This window comes from Pelobates fuscus, chromosome 1 (assembly GCF_036172605.1).
Source record: "Pelobates fuscus isolate aPelFus1 chromosome 1, aPelFus1.pri, whole genome shotgun sequence".
NCBI classification, from domain to species: domain Eukaryota; kingdom Metazoa; phylum Chordata; class Amphibia; order Anura; family Pelobatidae; genus Pelobates; species Pelobates fuscus.
The window spans coordinates 266,131,935-266,154,352 of record NC_086317.1 but is presented as its reverse complement, the minus strand read 5'-3'; the positions used below and the strand labels follow the sequence as shown (position 1 = coordinate 266,154,352).

The 22,418-nt window shown below is 43.8% G+C and overlaps 1 protein-coding gene across 1 annotated transcript in view; it reads left to right on the top strand.

Moving 5' to 3' along the window:
* LOC134612727 (multidrug and toxin extrusion protein 2-like) overlaps positions 1–22,418 on the top strand; it is a 149,062-nt gene that overhangs the window by 39,197 nt on the left and 87,447 nt on the right. The window contains exon 3 of the mRNA XM_063457156.1: positions 4,841–4,909. Within this exon, the coding sequence (XP_063313226.1) occupies positions 4,841–4,909 (69 nt within the window). The remainder of the gene's footprint in view (positions 1–4,840; positions 4,910–22,418) is intronic.

The window sequence follows — 22,418 nt, the reverse complement described above, 5'->3', positions numbered from 1 at the left end:
CCTACCTCTACATCACAGTTCCCCAATATCAGTGGGTCTTACAGTAATTTTAACATGGGAGATAACATGCTAACTATGATACTTCTTAAATCGGCACTGTCATTCTTAACTTATCTTTCCCTAATCACTTCCTCTTCTCTCCCTCTCTTTGGATCTGTTTTCAGTTCTTCCTATCTAATCTAGTTTGCGTTAAAACATAAGACAAAGTAGGGACTATTTTGCCTTATGTATTTTTGCTATGCTTGACCCGCTCTAACCCACTTCCTGTGGGTCAAAGAACTTTTCCCACAATACTCACCCTTTCCTACGTGATCTTGCGATGTCTGCTGTCACTATTCCCGAACATCCTGTCATTTAGACAGGACGCTGGCGTAACTACCTAATTTCGTCCTAACAGAATGAGAACAGTTTGTCCATTCGTGTTAGGACAACATTCGGTACATTTACGTCAGTTTGAAAGCCTGTGGCTGCTCACTGTTGTAAAAAATCCGCCCTCCAATAAATTGCCCCATGGTGGGGCATCTATTACCTAGCGGGGGGTGGGGACTCATGAGCCTTACCTGATTGGTTACCTGTAAGGCTCACTAGTTACCTTAAACCATCTAAACAGAGCGCTCTGAGTCAAATTGCAGATTGTGGGAAGGCTTTATAAGCCTTTCCCTGACCTGCTGAGCTCAGTCTGTGCTGTGCCCTCGCTGGGTGAAGATGGATTATTTTTTTTAGCGTCGGGATTTTATTTTTAGGGTACGGGGGGTAGGTAGGGTTTTAGTTTATTTTTTTTGGGTGGGGGGATGACTTGGGGCTTGGGGACCTCTAGTCACCTGGGGAGGGGGAATATATTTTATTTAGCCCACACCCGTTGCCCATGGGTGGGGGCCAGGGGAAGGACAATAGGATTCCCCCTATTGTCTTTTAGGGTCCCCACCCGCCACGCTTATGGGTGGGGTACGGGGGGAGACAATAGGTCTCCCTCTTATTGTCATTTAGGGTCCCCACCCACCGCCCACCCACAGGGCCTTCATCTGCCCACACAAAGATGATGACGCCCAGGACCTCAGTCCTGGAACAAAACTAAGATGTAAAAATTGGTAATATGGGGCATATGGGGCATTTGAGAGTGACTAGGGTGACAATTAAATGTAGTGGACTCAGGAGGTGGGTTAAAAAAAACCCCGGATGCAGCCATGACAGTGCTGCTTTAAATGGCTTCCAGAGATTCTCCTCAAATGTATGCTTTTCTTTGGTCACCGACAAAAGAGCAACTTTTTTTTTATGTAAACTATTTCAAAAAAATGATCAGCACTCTAGGCTTTTCAAATCGTCTTTCTTTATTCAAGCGACTTCAAGTCAACGTTTCAGCACTTGAACTTAACTTTCATCATACAAGGACATACAAAGCATACATCACAGTAAGGGGCTTTATATAGGACGACCAAAAGGGTACTCACCAAATCAGCTGTTCCCTGTTCTGCCAATTGATCAGCATGCGCGAAGCCCCAGAGTCCAGACCCTGTCTGAGATTAGGACAGGAATCAATTAGAGCTTTCTGGCGATATCATGTTACTAGGGCAACCAATGACACATCGTGGCCATTGGCTACCCTTACGTGTACAAATGCTGTCGGGAGATTAGCTTCTCTAAGCTAAGAAAGAACCGCCTACCTGTTGATCGGGCTTCGGTGCAACTCCATGGCAACCGGAACGCACCCACCAGCTGGAAATCTACAAAAAAATGGACCAAACTATTTATCTGTACAACCATAGTATAATGTCTAGTAAATCTTAAGTTTCATACCAGACGTTATGGTCAAAGTCCTAAGGGAACAGTAAACTGATATTTTATCACCAAATTAATATTTTAAGTGCTCAATTGATTGTAATAAAGTGCATAGTTATACATACCATATAATAAACTCTGCTACCAAAAAAGTAGTAATAAATGTAGCTATAAAACAGTGCTTTAGTAAAGTGCATGTAATTGGACAAGTGCTATATGTGAATAAAGTGCATATTACAACATTTGTATTCAAGTACTACAGTGCTAAATTATTTAAGTACTGTACTCTGTATATTGTACTCTGTATATAAGACTTGAATATTACAGAGAATATACACACTTTAAGGGATATGCTGCTAAAGTGCCATCGACTAAAGTGTATTAATGGAAGTGTAATTATTATGGGGTAAAGGGAGAGTGCCTGAGTGATGCTTATTATATACAAAGAATTTCAGATACAAGTTAAAAATATTTTCACAAATAGGGGTTAGTACAGGTGTAAATAAGACCCATATAGTTTTAATTTTATATTTTGGTTCCTGATACAAGACTTAAAAAAATATAAATCTGTGTGTTCTTTGTTTACATTCTGATTATTCTTTAGTGTCCCATGTATTCCCTGATCTGTATTGTTCAACAAATGTTGTGTATTTCTGGTGTATTTCCTTGTTTACTTCTTAGAAGGACATCCTAATGCAAAGTAAATCATCTTTCTTTCTGTCTTTCCATCTTTTTACTGAACTTGGTGAATACTCTGCAAGCTGGATCTTTAATATGTGAAGTTAGTAATGCTGCTCGAGTTTCAGTTGTGTTTAGGTCGTTTTAAAATAATTTTACATGAAAATATGTTGCTGTCACTGTTATTTAATTCTATATCTATAAAAACAACAAAAAAATGCTGCCTGTATGATTTTTAGCCAGCCTATTGGTATATTAAGGGGGAATAATCTAAAAAGATAAATCCATCTAGACAGAATATAAGCTTTCAATATGTTTACCCTACACCACCAAGAAATTGTGTTATTTTTCCATTACATCAGATTTTTATTAGTTTGTTTTAATAGGGGTAAAAAACTTAGTTCAATAATTTCTTTAACATCTGTACTCAATTGAATACCAAGATAGTTTAAAGAGTGTGTGGCCCACTTGAAGCCACATTGTCTATCAAGGCATTTTTTTTTCATCCTCTGGTGTATATTTCTCAAAAGCAACTGAATTCTCAAGATTCAGTTTATATCCTGAATCATATCATAGAATTTATTGGATCTTGGAGAGTTAAAATCACATCATCCGCATATAAATTTACCTTGGAGTTGTGTCTGATAGAATTCAAAGCCTTTTATGTCTTAATTTTCCCTTATAGCGATTGCAAGTGGTTCCTCAGTCATTATACACAACAATAGGAACAATGGGCAGCCCTGTCTAGTACCATTTTTCAATGGAAACCACCCATAGCTGAACCCATTGCCCACCACCCTTGCTGTCGGGGTCGTATACAGTGCCATAATAGCATCTAAAATAAGTCCATCAAGTCCAAAAGATTTTAGTGAGATTTTTAGGTAGCACCATCTAAAGTATGGCAAGGTAAACCGCCAAGAATAAATATTAAAACTATGATATTAAAACCAACAAATGGAAAACTCTAATAAAGAAAAGTGGTATAAAATCAAACAGTTTTTATCAAATGGTTATAATCTTAGATCCCTGTTCTGGAAAACCGTTTCTATAGACGAGAGGAAAGAGAAAAGTAAGAAACAGGCAAAATCAGTGCCATCAAAAGTTATAATTGACTTAATTCAAAACAGGAATAAGTTTAAAAACAGATTGGGTCTGAAAAACAAAGTAATTGTTCAAAACCAAATAGAAATTCTCAAATTCAATATTAAAAATATACAGTTAGATATTTGGAAAGAACTGGGTATATATAGAATAGACAATGTATTTGCTCATAATGAAATTATGTCTTGATCAACTAAAATATATATACGATCTACCAGACAGAGAGATCTTCAATTTCTTAAGAGTGAAAGGATATATAAATATTAAGGGGAAAATGATCAGATAGATGGATTAATGCATTTGCTTAAGAAAAAAGATCATAGTAAATCACTTACCCATTGTAGGAAATTAGTAGAAGAATTAAAGGGAGTGGGTACTATAAAATCTATAGTAAAACGGCAACATGACTTAAATGTACCAATAGAAAAGAAAGATTGTGTTTACTCTTTAAATTATGTTAACAAAATAGTACATTGCTTAAATATAGCATAAACACACTACAAGGTCATGAATAGGTGGTATATAGTGCCCTCGATATTGGCCAAAATGTATCCAACAGTATCAGACATATGCTGGTGATGTGGAAATTATAGGGGAGATTTCCTTCATTTGTGGTGGATCTGACTACCCTTAGACCTTTTTTGGGAGATGATAAGAAAAAATATTATCCTATTGTTAATGTAAATCTAACCTTTAGTCCAGAAATCTTCCTACTAAACTGGAATTTCATAATTTGAAAGTACAAACGAGATTTCATGATTCATATGATGATGGCAGCAAAAAGTACAAATACTAGACATTGGAATACACCAAATATTCTTCATTGGTCTGAAGTAGAGGTACAGTTACTCTACCAAATAAAAATGGAGAGAGGAAGGTGGACCAACCAGAGGCAATATGAAACTTTGGGAATGTATCTAGACAAGCTGAAACCTGGGCAGAATAATACAGTATAAGATATAAAATCAAGGTTAGAAAAAACAGAGCGGCAACTTCTATATCGACAGCAACAAGAGGTGGGAAGGAGGGGACAGAATATATAACATAACTTACCGGTAATATTGAATTCACTGTATGTTTTATTCTATTAGTTAGTTATTTATATTTAACAATTTCATACTAATGTTTGATGATAATTATGTGTGTACAACATACAGTATATGAATATCATTGTCAAATATGCTTGGATATTGTTAATTCAGAGAATGAAATAAAATTAAAAAAAATAACGAAAAAAATGCATAATGTCTCATAAATGTTAATCTCTTAAAATCTTGTTTTTAAGATCACAAATATATCGGGTTCATCTATTGCTATAGGCTTGTCCTCTGCATGTGATACACTCATATCTCAGGTATGTTTTCAAAATAATTTACTCCTATTTGATAATGCATATATTTCATTTAGAGTGTGTCTGTGTATGTAAATTAAATCAATTAACAGGTATCTCAATGGGCTTATTTCCAAATAAAAGGGCTACTCGTTTTGCAAGTCTTATATAAATCGCCTTACTTCACAAAGGCTTTATCACTTAACAATGAGTTGTGTGGAAATAAGAAATCACTTTTAACATTTCAGACAAAATAGACATGCTATGAAAATTACCAATTCAGACAGTTCTGGGTGCATTTTTACCTAAAGTTTTGGTCTAAATTTTGTGAATGGGTGGAAAAACCACAAAAAGCAAACACCAAAAATGGCACAATGTTTAAATAAGACTGTGGCAAAAATACATCTGCCACGTGTTCTTGGAGGGGCCTACTTGCCAGCCTCCTGCCAAAAGACTATGGGCCCTTTAAAAACGTATGTGATTTATGTACTTTTGTACTCCATAAAGAGAAACCGACTGTTGGACCTAAATTCTCTGGAACTGTTTTGGGCATAGGACCATGTGCACAATCGGTCAAAATTATGACTTCCATGGAAATCCCGAACCCCTGAACTGATCTGGGTGATGTTTTTGATATGTTTGTCCCCCAGATCGGGGCTGTCAGGGGCTTTTGTGGGGTTTCCATGTGTTTTAGGGGTGCTTTTGGGGTGTTGTTGTATTGCATGTTCCTTGTACTGAGAGATAATTTAATTAAATATTTGTGTACTCAAGTAATTATCTCCCAGGCATATAGGAGGGATTATCTTGTTTTATGTGGGAGTGTCCTGGACCCGAGAGGCAATGTAATCGTTTGTATGTTTTTACTGTAGTCTACTCTCAGGTCCAGGGGGAGTGCCCCTTGCATGGGGACCTGCATATAAGGTCAGTGTGGCTACCAATAAACACATTTCTGCTTACCCTCAACATAGAGTCTCATCTCATTTGTGGGGGAGAACGGCTGTATCACTCTAGGGATTGTTATCTCACTATACTCCCCAGGGATTATAATCACATGCTCTTTTAAGAGCATATTGCTACACTCTCTTGGAGGAGAGGTCTACCAAATGGAATCTGGATCCTGGTGTTGGGTCCAGGGTGGGTGGAGGACAGCGAGACCCCAACTAAGTTGTAACGCTGGAAGTGGGGACTACAGTGCTGATAGTGTCTGGTGGTACTCGGTAAGCACTAAGGAAGCAGCGATTGGCAGAGGCACCAAGTCGGGGTGCCAGGCGGTCCGCCACAAAGACACATTTTGAATTTACTCTGTTAGTTTCTTTCTTTTTAATTTTTTTTTTAATTTGAGCTTTATTTAGCCTTACATACAAAAATATAAATGTATATATTAGGAAAATGTAAACACAGTAGGTGTGGTTGGCGCTTAGTGAAGAATTTTGTGGTAACCGTAAATGTAGCTGCTGTATACACTCTGTGGGTACTCCCAATACACCACCATAAAAAGACAGCAAAATAAACAAATAACTTGGGGTCTGGTTGGTCTTTCCACCTTCCAAACCTCTAGTTAGAGTGCAGCACTATACAGATTAAGTATATAATACATATAACTAACCCCTTTTTAAATGGCTTGTTGGGGGTGTACATAGAAGAAGAAAAAAGATATAGAAAAATAATTGTGCAATTTTGTATATACACAGTACTTAATATCTAATGTGAGTTTAGATTTACTCACATTATTTAGAGCCTTTTTAGTTTTTAGGCTCTAAACTTCCAGGCTTCCGTGTCTTTGAGGTAGACAACTTGACCCCTTTTTTTCTTTTTGGTTCTTTCCTATATAAATCTCCTCACAATGTGGGTATAAGATGAGAGAGAAAAGGGACTCTAGGTGTAGTATTGTGGAGATATCCTCTTTAAATAAATATTTGAAAAAAGAGAACAAAGGGGTGCTTACCTTTTATAGAGCCTGTTTGTCCCCGGCTCTAAGTTTGCAGGCTTAGTGTCAAATTGGAGTGACACCTCCCCTTACCGGACAAAGTGCAGGATGCAGAAATAGATAAATATAATTTATTATTGGCTAGAATTAAAATAATAGTATAAAATAATACAGTACTAGAAAATAAAAAATCAGTCAATGTATAAAATAAAATTCGATGGTTAATAGTGGTTATGTACTCCTCTGCCAAGACGCGTTTCGCTCCGATCAGCTTCCTCAGTTGGCCGTGGGTTACATTCTGCTTGTTCCGGTTTTTATATATTCCAAAAAGCCTGCCTGTTCTCCAATTAGCCAATCGGCTGTGATTCTTTAGGGCTTCTTTAGGGATTCTTAGGACTTCTCAATCTTGGTGCACAAATCCAGATATTCCCGGACCTATCCTGGATGACATTACAAGCGAGAAGTGTCATCAAACCGCTGACGGACACCCTCCGTGCCAGGAACATCAGGTACTGCTGGGGATTCCCCTTATCCCTCACGGCCACACATAACGGAGTCACAGCCACCCTTACAAGAGATGTGCCCACGTTCACCTCAGCCTTGGACCTACCGGAGATACAACTTACAGATTGGTATGGGCCAATCCAAGCCCCTCAAAATTACCCCGGTACGCAACGAGCTAGATGGCAGACACCATCTAAACGCCGCCGAAATGACCCACCCCAACAACAAGGGGGCATCCCTCCCCGAACTGACCGGTCATCTCGCTAAAACTATCGGACATGCAAGTACCCATAAGCAAAACCACCATCACCGTCCAGACACAAGACGGCCAAGGGGCGAGCAACACTCTGGTACCAGTGAAGCTCTATAAACTCTCACGCTAGTTAATATACCCCATGATCTTTCACTCGAACCCTAACAAGAGGTTCCATCACACGAGTGATACACATGGAGCCTCCTATCTCCCCACCCCTCTTACCCCCCCCCTCCCCCCCCCAAAAAAAGGGAAAAAAAGGAGAGGGAATATAAAAAAATAAAATATTAAAAATATTAAAAAAGGGAAGGGGAAAAAAAAAAAAGGAAAAAGAAAATTTCAAAAAGGAAAAATTTGTCACCAAAATATCTATCTACTCGTGACTTCCCCCTCCACCTCCACCCCCGAATGACTATATCCCATACAGCCCTGGTACAGCAGGGATGACTCTTGCACCCCTTCACTCAAATAACTAAACCTCTTACCTTAAGTACTACTCGGGACATTCAAGGCATGCTTGTCGCAGACAGAGAATTCAAGGTATCTGCTTTCGCAGATGTCCTTCTTTTCACAATCACCAACCCCGAAGCCTCCCTGCCCCACCTACTAAGAGAGATAGACCTATACAGTCAAGTGTCCAACTTCAAAGTCAACGTTAGCAAAAGCGAAATCCTTCCCCTACGCATGTCAGCCACAACTAAAACCAAACTCCAATCTAAATACCCCTTCCGATGGCCATCATCCTCAGTGAAATACCTAGGAGTTTACTTTCCCCCTAACGAAAACATATGACCTCAACTACCCGCCCTTTCTTGAAAGTGTCAAAAACGACTTAAAAGTATGGAACAGACCACATTTTGGATGGTTATGCAGAGCACATATCCTAAAAATGACTATTCTCCCAAAGTTTCTATACATGCTACAAACACTCCCCATTAAACTTCCATCCACCTTCTTCATCCACACCAAATGCATCCTATCGACCTTCCTCTGGGCAGGGAAGCACCCCAGGATCCAACACAAACTCCTCACAAGAAATAGAGAACAGGTTTACCTGACATAGAATTATACCATAGAGCTATAATACTCACACGAATATACGAGTGGACATGCCCACACAAACAAAAAAAAATAGGTGCAAATTGAAGCACAGAGCTTAAAGGTCCCTATACACACAGTGCCATGGTACGAATACGGCACAGATCTACTAACCTCACACACAACACATCCCACCATACTCCCTACCTTAAAATACTGGACCACCCTAGAAAAGGGGAACACAATAGCACCACACCCCTCCCCCTTATTCCCAATAACAGGAAACCCACAATTCATACCGGGAATAAACCAGACCGCATTCAAACACTTCACAAATGAGCCAAGACAACTTTGTCTGCGATATGTTATAAATGATAAAGGACTCATCCCATACTCAGACATAATACCTACGTCCAAAAGGTCAGCGATGTTGAGTTACAAATATACACAGCTCACGCACTTCATTCAATCACAACCTCACCTCCTTCAAGGATCCAGACAACTCACAGCATTCGAAACGATGACATCCACCCAGTCGGTTCAAAAGAAACATCTCTCTACATTCTACAAACTCTTACGAACAGAACCGAAAGAGCATCTCCCAGACTTTACAAAGTCATGGGAAAATGATCTTCACATGACACTCACTCCTGATGATTGGGGAAAAAATATTTACAAACATTTTTAAATCATCTAGGAACACCTCCACCCACGAAAGCAACTACAAACGCATAGCCCGATGGCATTTCACTCCCACCCGTATAGATACATTTTTCACAAACGCTCCCAACGTATGTTGGAGATGCAAATCCACAGATGGAAATACAGGTCACATATGGTGGTCTTGCAGTATCATACAGGAATACTGGGAGAAAATCACCACCCTAATAACAACAATCACGGGATACAAAATACCACGGACGCCACAAACGCTAATATTCTTGCTCTATCCTAACCCACTAAGCAAACCACTATGAACTTTACTGAATCACCTCCTTACAGCAGCGAATAGCCTGATTCCAACTAAGTGGAAACAGGCTAAACCTCCAACCATCAGAGAATGGATCTCCAAGGTAGACTCCATTAGAACAATGGAGGAAATCTCTTACACCCATACACACATGTATGAGATGTTTACCAAGATGTGGTTTCCGTGAGATCTCTTCCTACAAGAAACCCGAGAATTCGGGTAAACACATACTCCCCAAATAATCAACATTCACTACCATACTAACATTGAGCATAACTACACATGTGGTCCACGACAAAAGAATGTATGCTTGAAATGTCTGTTATGAGAATAACTCAAAGGTACCAATCACCATGTATGTCTTCACGGTTCTATCGTACAACAAATTGTTTATATACACCTAAGCCAATGGAAACTTATAACATGTTAATTTACTAACTGATTGTCTGTACTTACATACATATTTTCAATATGATGTGATACTCACACAAACCTTATACTGCTAAATTGCTGTACTTCCTGTCATTGCAAAAGTTAAAAATAAAAAAAGTTATAAATAAAAAAAAAGTAACATTATTATTATTATTATTTTATTATTTACATAGCGCCATCAAATTCCATAGCACTGTACAATGGGATAAACAACTCCCAGTTTACTGAATATGAATATACCCGGCGAGTAAGAATGCTACCCCCCCCAGATTTGTGGGGGTTTCTACACCCATGAGGTCAGGTGATTGACTTGGCCATTGCATAGCATTCCACTTTTTTCCCTTAAAAAACTCTTTGGTTGCTTTTGCAGTATGCTTCGGGTCATTGTCCATCTGCACTGTGAAGCGCCGTCCTATGAGTTTTGAAGTATTTGGCTGAATATGAGCAGATAATATTGCCCGAAACACTTCAGAATTCATCCTGCTGCTTTTGTCAGCAGTCACATCATCAATAAATACAAGATACCCAGTTCCATTGGCAGCCATACATGCCCACGCCATGACACTACCACCATCATGCTTCACTGATGAGGTGGTATGCATTGGATTATGAGCAGTTCCTTTCCTTCTCCATACTCTTATCTCCCCCTCACTCTATGAAGGCTTTTTTAGATGTTGTTTGGCAAACTCTAATCTGGCCTTCCTGTTTTTGAGGCTCACCAATGGTTTACATCTTGTGGTGAACCCTCTGTATTCACTCTGGTGAAGTCTTCTCTTGATTGTTGACTTTGACACACATACACCTACCTCCTGGAGAGTGTTCTTGATCTGGCCAACTGTTGTGAAGGGTGTTTTCTTCACCAGGGAAACAATTATTCGGTCATCCACCACAGTTGTTTTCCGTGGTCTTCTGGGTCTTTTGGTGTTGCTGAGCTCACCGGTGCGATCTTTCTTTTTAAGGATGTTCCAAACAGATGATTTGGCCACACCTAATATTTTTGCTATCTCTCTGATGGGTTTGTTTTGTTTTTTCAGCCTAATGATGGCTTGCTTCACTGATAGCTCTTTGGATCTCATATTGAGAGTTGACAGCAACAGATTCCAAATGCAAATAGCACACTTGAAATGAACTCTGGACCTTTTATCTGCTCCTTGTAAATGGGATAATGAGGGAATAACACACACCTGGCCATGGAACAGCTGAGCAGCCAATTGTCCCATTACTTTTGGTCCCTTGAAAAGTGGGAGGCACATATACAAACTGTTGTAATTCCTACACCGTTCACCTGATTTGGATGTAAATACCCTCAAATTAAAGCTGAAAGTCTGCAGTTAAAGCACATCTTGTTCATTTCATTTCAAATCCATTGTGGTGGTGTATAGAGCCAAAAAGATTAGAATTGTGTCAATGTCCCAATATTTATGGACCTGACTGTATAATGACATACAGACATGCATATATACATAAATAGACAGACATACATACAGACATACATACATGCATACAGACATACATACATACATAGACATACATAGACATACATGCATACAGACAGAGAGATATACATGCATACATACAGACAGACAGACATACATGCATGCATACAGACATACATACATAGACAGACATACATACATAAACATACATACAGACATACAGACTGTGACAAGAGCAATCTCGCCACATTGCATTGGAGGAGCCTGGTTGCCCACCTGCTGCCTTTAGACTATGGCCCCATGTTGAAACGCTTGATTTTCCCCTGCAAAGACACGAAAGTGAGGTCATTCGGTGCTTGCCCTGTTTGAGCGGTGATACCCCAGATAGCTATGCCATGGAGCCCATTCATATAATGAAAGACTATGGGAAAGACTTTGTCTCCATGGCAATTGAACTGTATGTGTGTCATCTGAGCGCCATTCAGTAATAATGTGCGCTCTGATCTGAGCTATCTGGGGATATGTTGAATGTATCTCTTTTATGCAACGGCTGCACAGTTATATATTTTTATGTATTTTTTCTTGTCTTTTGCTGCCATGTGTTCAATGGAGTTTTGCCTCTGTCCTTGGAGATAATTGGATTACTTCCCAATTATCTCCAGGATAGAAGACTCTGTGGAACTGGTTTTGGGCAGAAAAGCCATGCTTCCAGGGCCGGATTAAGAGCCCAGTGGGCCTGGTGCTGACAATTATGATGGGGCCTAATTACAAAATCTTATCGACCAAAAACACAAAAACAGTCATACCTCTCAAGCGTTATGTATCTGGTGGAGTTGGTGTTGGAGGGAAACTCAAAGGATTCAGCTATAAGAAAACACATACTCTATGCTAATCTCTTCGTCTAATTTATGCTTTCATCTTTCAATAAATCAATACCAACAACAGTGTCCAGTGAAGCAGGAAGCCAATGGGCGGGGTAAAAGAGAAGGCCACTGATGTGAATCACATGACCAGAACTGCCAAAAGGGGCGAACATGCCCAAAAAGGGGGTATGTCTGTCCAAATAATTGAAAGGCCAGCCTGGCATCAGTGTCCCTATGCATCACAGTGTCAGTGTCCCCATGTCGCCCAGTCCCCTATTCTCCCAGTGTCTGTGTCCCCATTTCTCCCAGTGTCCCCATGTCTCAGTGTGTCCTGTGTCACTAGGAGACACAGAGACATGGGGACACAGAGACACAGGACTGAGAGACATGGGGGCACTGAGACACTTGGGGAGACTGGGAGACATGAGGGCACTTGTGGTTACAGACATGGGGACACTGAGAGACATGGAGACACGGGGACACAGACATTTGGGGACACTGGGAGAAATTGGGTCACAGACACTAGGGACACAGAGACATGGGGACGCAGACACTGGGAGACATGGGGACACTAGGGACACTGGCTGGGAGACATAGGGACACTGGGAGACATGGGGACACAGACACTGGCTGGGAGACATGGGGACACTGGGAGTCATGGGGATACAGACATATGGGAACAATGGGAAACATGGGGAAACAGACATTTGGGGACACTGGGAGCCATTGGGACACTGGCTGGGAGGCATGGGGACACTGGGAGACATGGAAACACTGTGTCCCTAGTGTCTCCATGTCCCAATGTGTCTACCTATGTCTCACAGTGTCCCCATGTCTCACAGTGTCCCCTAGTGTCTCAGTGTCCCATGTGTCTCAGTGTCCCCACATCTCCCAGTGTCCCCTAGTGTCTCAGTGTCACCATGTGTCCCCTAGTGTCTCAGTGTCCCCGTGTCTCCCTGATGCCTTTCCCCTCATCCCTCACTTTCCTGAGCTGTAGTCTTTCTCTGCAGGCTGGGAGCTGCTGTCTGAACTCTCTGTGCTGTGTAGCTGCTCCCCTGCGTATCAGTGAGTAGAGAGAGGCAGGGAGGGATATGCTGTAACTTCCTATCCCTGCCTCTCTCCATACACAGTGACCCCTACTGGCCGGTGTTGGTATTGCAGAGTAATCTCCCTTTATACTGAGAAAAATATTTGCATTTGTATTGCCGGTATTACTGCAATACCATCACGGCCAGGCAGCCTCAAATACAGGCTGTGCCTTAAAATACCAGTCAGGTGGGGCGTGGTCTGAAGCCGGAGCAAGATGGACGTGTCCTCCTGAAGCTCCGTTAGGACCACGATGCCATAAGCTTACAATAGCGCTAAAAACACTGACCTGGACGAGAAAGTAACCGGGGGAGCCATTATGGACAGGCGGGCACCGAAGAAACAGTCCAAAAAGCCATCGGAACACGGAGCCACGGTGACTGATCTGTTTGCGGCCTCCCGCGCCATGCGATCGCAAGCCCAAGATCGCGGACGGGAAAGCCCGATGGCTCCGAGATCACCCTCTAGCCCGGGAGCGGCGGCGGCCTCGGAAGTGTCGGAAGCTAATACTGCGCAAATCCTAGCAAAACTGGCGGAGGTTCGCGGTTACTTAGCTGCGGAAATCACCAGAAACACACACGAGGTCAAGGCCGAAATTCAGGCCTTGGGAGCGAGGACGGCGGTGCTGGAGCAGCGTGTGGAGTCCACGGTCGTGGCCCACAATGCCGCTACGGCTCAGATTAACCAGCTGTCTTCCAGATTGACCGCGGCGGAATCTGCCCTGGACGACCTGGGGAACAGGTCCAGGCGGAACAACATCAGGCTTCGGGGTCTACCCGAACAGGAAGGTGAGGGCCCGCTGCTGGAAGTGGTCACTAAGATCCTGAAGCCTTTGCTGCTGGACATGCCGGATAATCAGTGGCATATCGAGAGAGCGCACAGAGCTCTCAGGGCAAGAAGAGCGACTGACAACCGCCCGAGGGACGTGATTATTAAGTTTCTCTTCTACCAGACGAAAGAAGCCCTGCTGAAGAGGAGTAGAGAGGGCCCAATCAGGTATGGCGGGGTAGAACTCACCCTGTTTCAAGACCTGACACCGGCCACACTCCAAAAAAGAAGGCTGTGGCGCCCTGTGACGGGGCTCCTACAGAGGCATGGAGTGAAATACGCTTGGGGCTTTCCATTCCGTTTGTTGGCGTTCCGGGATGGTCGCACCAAAACCTTGTACGCGGACGGAGACCCGGCGGCGTTTCTGAGGAGCCTGGATATCCGAGACCAGATCGAGCTGTCGGAGCTTCCTCCTGCCATAGAGGAGCTGCGTCCCCTCCCCGGTGAGTGGGACACGGCGGGTGAGTGAGGCCGACCCGGATCCGGCGGTGGTTGGCGGAGAGGAGATCGGGTTTTTTTTGTCTCTCCACTCCGGAGGGGGGGCTCTTAAGATGCGGATGGTATGGCGGGTTTTTGGAGCCTAATTTCCATTGGGGCTCACCCAGTGGGGGCATGGTTGGGGAGCTCCCGTGAGGGTCCCTGAGAAGACCCTCGGGCCCGGGTGGGTTCGTGGAGCACCTATTCCCCTTATTGGGTGGGTTAGGGTTGCTGAGACATGACGCCCCTTCATTGATTATGCGGGCCCCCTATGTTTTTTCTTTATGGGCGGCACGCCGGGGCGGTCAGATTCACCGTTTATTTTTATATTTCTGTTTTCTCATGTTGGGGTGCGGGGATCGGGGATCGGAGAGGATCGGGACTGGGGGTCATTTGCTTCCTAGCCAGCATCTCAAAGTAGACTACGGAACTATCATGCCTTTAGACGATATTGTCCCCCCCCTCTCCCTTTTTCTTTTTTTTTCTCTCTCCCGGGCTACTGTTTTTATATAACCCACGGCCGCAAGGAGGGAGGTGGGGGGATGATGTCTGGCTACTGTTATGTATGTCGCTATGTACTTTCTTGCGCAATTGTATTGCGTTGTATTATGTTTGCACGGGTGGGGGACGGAACCGTGGGGAGCCGGGTAGGCAATAGGGCCCTAGTTTTTTGAGGTGTAATTGCTATGGTTGGCTTAGATGGTTAGGCCCTACAGGGGGCATGGAAGCGTGGGCTCGCTCTCTCATCCCCGTATGGGTGGGGGAGGGTGGTGTCTGGGCCGGAGCCACGAGATGGCGCCGGGATCCCCCTAGGTAGTATGGGGTAGAGTGACCTTCCCCTCCCTGCTCCTGGCCCCTCCTATCCCCGGCTTGGGAACGTAGTCTCACCTTGGGGGACGCCCCTCCGCACCGGCGGCCATCCGCCCGAGTTTATTCTTGCACTATACCTATGTACTCATTCGTTTATTTCTTTTGCAGCACTCTCTCAGCACCGGGTTATTCGTTTATTCATTGCCTTATATTAGGCTTGCTTTATTGGTGTGTACGACTTCTACTTAGCAAAAAAAATAAAAAAAAAACAACTATATATCTTATATTAGAAAAAAAAAACAAGAATAATAGTTAAAAAAAAAAAAAAAAAAAAAAAAAAAGAAAAAGGAAAAAAAATACAAAATAAAACAACAAAAATAAATACATTTGTTCAATTACGATTAATACCTTCTCAACTATGTCTCCTCTGGTTATGCATATTGGAGCATAAGATATTAGATACTCTGGCTCATTTACTCGGTTTTGTTTGCCCTCCCTGCCGATAAGGGTTATGCAGGGTCTGCAGTGTTTTTTCCTATATTTAACTTCAGTTGGCACTCAAGTAGTGCCATTATTGGCTGGTCCATGTCCCGAGCATCCCAGAACCTTTTCTTAGTTATGGGGATGACGGGACATATACCCCGGATAAGCCTGGCTTTAGGTAAGACCAGGCGACTTTTGTACAATATGTTATGTTGTTCTTCCTTCTTCTTCTCTCTACTTTTTCTTTTCCCTCTCCACTCTGCCCTTTCCCATCATATCTCTCCTCTGGGGGGGGAATCGAGGAACGCCCTCAGTATCTTGGCCACAGATGGTAGTGTCGGTAGGCTCCACAATAGCGATATTCCACAAGATGAGTTATGCCTGTGAAACTAATGTCCCTTAATGTTAAGGGTCTAAATGCCCCTAAAAAGCGACGTCTCATGTTTCGGGAACTGAAGCGCATGAACCCGGATATAGCCTTCCTGCAGGAGACGCACCTGCCGAAATCAGCTAAGTTTGCCCTTAAAGATCATACATTTCGAACCTCGTTTGAGGCCAGAGCACTCAATAAGAGGAACGGGGTAGCTATTCTTATACATCATAGATGCCCGCTCAGGGTTAGCAAGGTCAGTACGGATCCGAGCGGTCGCTATGTTTTAGTATCAGGGTCCTTACACTCTCACACTATCCATGTTCTCAATCTCTACGCCCCTAACGAGCAGTCCAGGGAATTCTGGACAGAGATGACCCGCGTGGTCAACTCGCTGCCACATGGTATGGTCATCGTAGGGGGGGATTTTAACGCGGCTCCATCCCCAGCACCCAGCAATGGACAGAGGGCCCTGTAGGGGAGCTCCGAGATCGCACAAACGGGGAGGGCAAGATAAATTGTTACACACTTTTATACAACACACTGATTTGCTGGATATATGGAGGGCTCAACATCCAGACGATACTGACTATACGTTCTACTCCACCTCACGACACGTATTCAAGGATAGACCTGTTTCTTGTAAACTCACTAACTGTTCCCAGGGTATCAGAGTCCAGGGTGGGGTCCATAACCTGGTCGGATCACGCAGATATCTCCCTTACCCTAGACAGGCTAAGCGCGGCGTCCCCTTGGTCGTGGCGGTTGAATACGTCTCTACTCCAAGATCCAGCTATTGTAGAGATTATTCGTACGGAACTCAGGGACTACTTTGAAAGGGAAGCGGAGTCAGGAGTTACGAAGGCTACGGTGTGGGCAGCCCATAAGACTGTCATTAGGGGTGTACTGATCAGAGAAGCGACGTTGAGGAAGCGACGTAAATTTCAACGATTGGCCACATTACTGGAAGCATTGAGAACGGCGGAAAACAGACACAAATCGGACCCTACGCCTGCCAATTTGACATCATTGCAGAACATAAGGATCTCGATTAGAGAAACGCTCCTGGATGATACCGCAAGGGCTATGATATGGGCCAAGCGCACCTTCTATGAGAAGGCGAACAAGATGGATACCTTGCTAGCTAGATCCCTTCGACCACGGCAAAGGAGCACACACATTACGAGGATCAAGAATGAAGCGGGTATCTACCAGACAAACCCCACAGACATAGCCACGGTGTTCTCAGATTTTTACGCTAAACTTTATAACCACTCATCGGAAGGCGCCACGGACACGGGCCGGGAACTAGAAGGGATTCAGAATTTCCTATCTGGATTACGACTCCCTAAACTAGAAGCAGCGGTTTCGAATGTACTGGGAAGCCGTATCACGGGAGAGGAGATAGACGCGGCCATATCCGCCTTGAAAAGCAACAAAGCACCTGGACCTGATGGCTTTTCGGGGAGCTACTATAAAACCTTCCGGGAAGAACTCCTACCTCACTTGGAACCCTGGTTTAATGAGTTGATGGATGGGGGGACGCCTGATAGAGATATGTCCTTGGCGAATATCGTTCTATTGCCCAAACCTGGAAGGGACGACTCGGTCCCGGAGAACTTTCGCCCTATTTCCTTGATCAACCACGACTCAAAGATCTTGGCAAAGGTGCTTGCGGGCAGATTAGGCCCACTCCTTACGGGTATGATTCACCCGGATCAGGTGGGCTTTATACCTGGGAGACAACTTTTCGAGAACACGAGACGCAATATAGATCTCATAGGGAGGCAGGTCACGAAGGGCACCCCGACACTACTGTTGTCCCTAGATGCCGAAAAGGCATTCGATAGAGTGAAATGGCCTTACTTATTTGAGGTGTTGCGACACTATGGCGTGCCGGCCCCGTTTATTACAACTATTCAAGCTATGTACTCCAACGTTAGGGCACAGATTCAAATTTCGGGAGCGCGAGTCGAACCGTTCCACCTGAGCAATGGTACGAGGCAGGGTTGCCCTCTTTCACCGCTGCTATTCGTGCTCTCGCTGGAGCCCCTCATGCAGGCCATACGAGAAGCTCCTGATGTTAAGGGTATCTTGGTGGGAGACACACAATACGTTGTTTCGGGTTTCGCAGATGACGTCTTGTTGACGTTAACAGAACCGGAGGCCTCCATGGAGGCACTGACTAGGATGCTGGAAGCATACGGGGAGGTGTCGGGATATAAGGTCAACCTGCATAAATCGAGCGCGATCCCCTTAGGTATGACGGACGAAGACGCAGCGTCTATAGGGAGGACCTATCACCTACGGATAGAGAAGGACCAGATTAAATACCTGGGCATTTGGTTGACAGCGGACCCCTCTCAACTCCATAGGCAAAATTATATCCCACTGATTAGACAGTTGATAGCTGACATGGAGACATGGGTAGACAAGCCGATCTCGTGGATCGGAAGATTGCATTCAGTAAAAATGAATGTGCTGCCTAGGATACTTTTTTTGTTCCAGGCTCTGCCAGTCCACTTGAGTAAATCCGCCTTGGGACCGCTTCAACAGGCCATAGGAAGGTTTATCTGGCAGAATAAAAGGCAAAGGGTTTCCCGCAACGTCCTGTATAGGGCAAAAGACAGGGGAGGCCTTGGTCTCCCGAACTTATATTTTTATTATGTGGCGGCTCAATTGACTCAGATTGCACTGTGGCACTCCCCCCCAGGGGAGCGGAGGTGGGTGGATCTGGAATCCACCATGATGGGCCCAGATAGACCACAATTTCTTATGTGGATTCCTAAGGAACATAGACCAGCAGATCGAGTGGATTGCGCAGCGATTCACACTTCCCTTAGGGTCTGGGACGCTGCAGTACTTAAATACAGACTGGCTTCTGTACCATCACCCATGACCCCATTTTTGCGAAATAAAAAGTTTATACCGGGCATGTGCCCTCGAGATTTCAAGGGTATAGAAAACTCAGGATTACAGCGGTTGTGCGACCTCTTTGAAAACGGCACCTTCATCACATTCGATGCACTACAGAGCAGAGCTCCTCTGCGTCCCTTTGATTACTTCCGGTACTTGCAGCTCAGAGATTTTGCCCGGGGTTTCAGGATCAAGGCGGCTGCAACGATGCAATTAACATTCTTTGAAAAAATGTGTAAGAGGGAACAGTTCCCTACGGGCCTGATCTCGTGCTTGTATTCCCACTTGAGCACAAGTACGCTAGAATGGGGTGACATCACATACATACATAGGTGGGAGGCAGATCTTAACGAGGTATTGGAAGGAATAGAAGGGCAAGAGATATGGGAGGCCGCGGCAAAATCGTCGGTGTGCGTCTCGCTGCAGGAACAATCCTATAAGACGTTATTCAGGTGGTACACAACCCCAGTAACGCTGCACCGGATGGGCAAAAACCCGACGGACCTCTGTTGGAGAGGTTGCGGTCACAAGGGCACGTATATCCACATGTGGTGGGAGTGCCTGGAGGCGCAAGCCTATTGGAAACGAGTAGCTGCTTTACTGAGGGAAATTTTAGGCAGGGAGGTGAGGCTAGACCCGTGGGTGTTCCTACTGTCTAGATCCATGGATGGTTGGACGAAAATGGAACAGGCCCTTGTCCAAAAGATAAATCTGTCGGCTAGGAGAGCTCTGGCGCAGGTATGGCTACAGGGGGAGACCCCTACGATAGCGACGGTGATACAAAAAATAAAAGACACCTTTCTGATGGACAAGTTGACAGCTCGGGTGAGGGGGACAACGAAGAAATTTGACAAACTTTGGGGCCCCTGGATAGATTGCACTGTCAGCGATTAAGACGGTAGGGACTGATTGGGGCGTCTAGATGTTACTAGGGGACCTCTGTGTTAGGCGGTTTTTTAGGCGGACTAGATACGACCTACAGGGAGAAGAACTAATTAATCCTGTATGAGATAGTGGTGAGAGGGCATCGTGAGGGGCTTCACTCCTCGGATACCCCCCCCCCCCTCCTCCTTCTCTATCTATCCCATTCTCTAAGGCCCCGACCTCTCGGGCTCTACCTTTCATCTTTCTCTTTTCTCCTGTCTCTTAATCTTCTTACGGCTGAGCCGCACGTAGCGGAACTATTTTTGAGTGACGCTAATGCTACAGGAAAGGTAGTACGCTGGGGTGCTAAACTCTATCGAGATGCTTCTTTCCTCAAATTTGCGATGGAGGTGCGGCCGACCTTATTCATCGGTTAACCGATTACTGTTTTATATAATAACAAAAATGCCAGGCGGAACATCCAAGCTCCTGTGGGGTTTTTGATTTCTGTGGTGAACGGGAGTTGGGCATGCTTATGGGGATACGAGACAGGGTGACCTGGAAATTCCTGCTAGTTCACTCCTCTTGTTGGTATTTCATGTAACGGTATCAATATACTTGCTTTATGTTTGGAATTTCTGTATTACTGTGCATGTATTGCTTGTGATGTTTTGCACTGGAATAAATAAAGAATTAAAAAAAAAAAATACCAGTCAGGTGGCAAACCTACGAGTAGTGTGTAAAAAAAAAAAAAAAAAAAAAGTTATTATTTTTTTTTTTTTTAAATGGGCCTATTCCATGGGCCTGGGCCTGGAGCTGCAGCTCCATCAGCCCCTATGTTAATCCGGCCCTGCATGCTTCATTTGGTCACAAAGGACTACGATCTATCTTTTAAACCACAGCACCAATTTGTATGATTTTGACGTATGTTTGTATTTGGAGTATGCTGATTCTGAAAATGTTTTATGTGAATGTGATGCATACTTTTAAAGTTATGAATATTGTGAAAAAACTGTATTTCTCTGCTTGTGGTAATTACATTACCCATTGTGTACGGTAATTGTATCACAAGCAGAGGGGAGGATTGTGTATGGGAGTGTCTGAGTGTATTGTACGTGTTTATTGGTTGTTTTCCAAAACCCTGTGGGTGGTACTAATGTGTATATAAGAACAATAAACCCACAGCTCTGTCTGTTCACTGCTTGACCCTCAAAACGGAGCCTTGTCTCGTTCTTGGGGGGGATTTATTGTATGCTGTTCAAGTTTGACTGCTAGGAGTGTAAACCTATTCGTATGGTTTTTCCTATTCGGCCGTTTACAGCATTCGTATGGTTCCCGTTCAGCTGTTTACGGCATTCATATGCTTCTCCGGTTCGGTGTATTGGTGTCTACAGTAGCTGTGCCTGTGTCTCTGGAAGGGAAGATCTACTAAACGGCGGTTTAACCCATTTATGCCCGGGGTGCCGTTACACAGACAAACATACATACAGACATACAGACAGACATACATACAGACAGACATGCATGCATACAGACATACACATACATACATACACATACATAAAGACATACATACAGACAGACAGACATACATACACAGACATACATACAGACAGACATACATACAGACAGACATGCATGCATACAGACATACACATACATACATACACATACATAAAGACATACATACAGACAGACATACATACACAGACAGACATACATATGCATACAGACATACATACATACATACATACACATACATACATGCACGGGGTGTGGCGGGTGTGCCTGGGCACACCCTAATCCCTGCGGCACGCCTATGGAGTGAGACCTGCAGGGGAGATCTCAGGATCCCCCCTGTCGGCTCATGCAGAGCCGGCGCTATCAGAGGTTGGATTTTTCTTTAATCCTGAACAATTCTTCTGGCAGTTGTGGCTGAAATCTTTCTTGGTCTACCTGACCGTGGCTTGCTATGAAGATATCCTCAATTTTTTCACTTCTTAAGTGATTGAACAGGACTGACTGGCATTTTCAAGGCTTTGGATGTCTTTTTATATCCTTTTACAGCTTTATAAAGTTCCATTCGCAGGCCTTTTGACAGTTCTTTTCTGCTCCCCATAGCCTGCTCAGTGCATCCACGTGAGAGCTAACACAAACTTTGACTATTTATACACAGAAACTAATTTCAATTTAAAAATCCACAGGTGTGGAAAATGAACCTTTCATTGCCATTTGAACCTGTGTGTGTGTCTGTAACAAGGCCAAACATTCAAGGG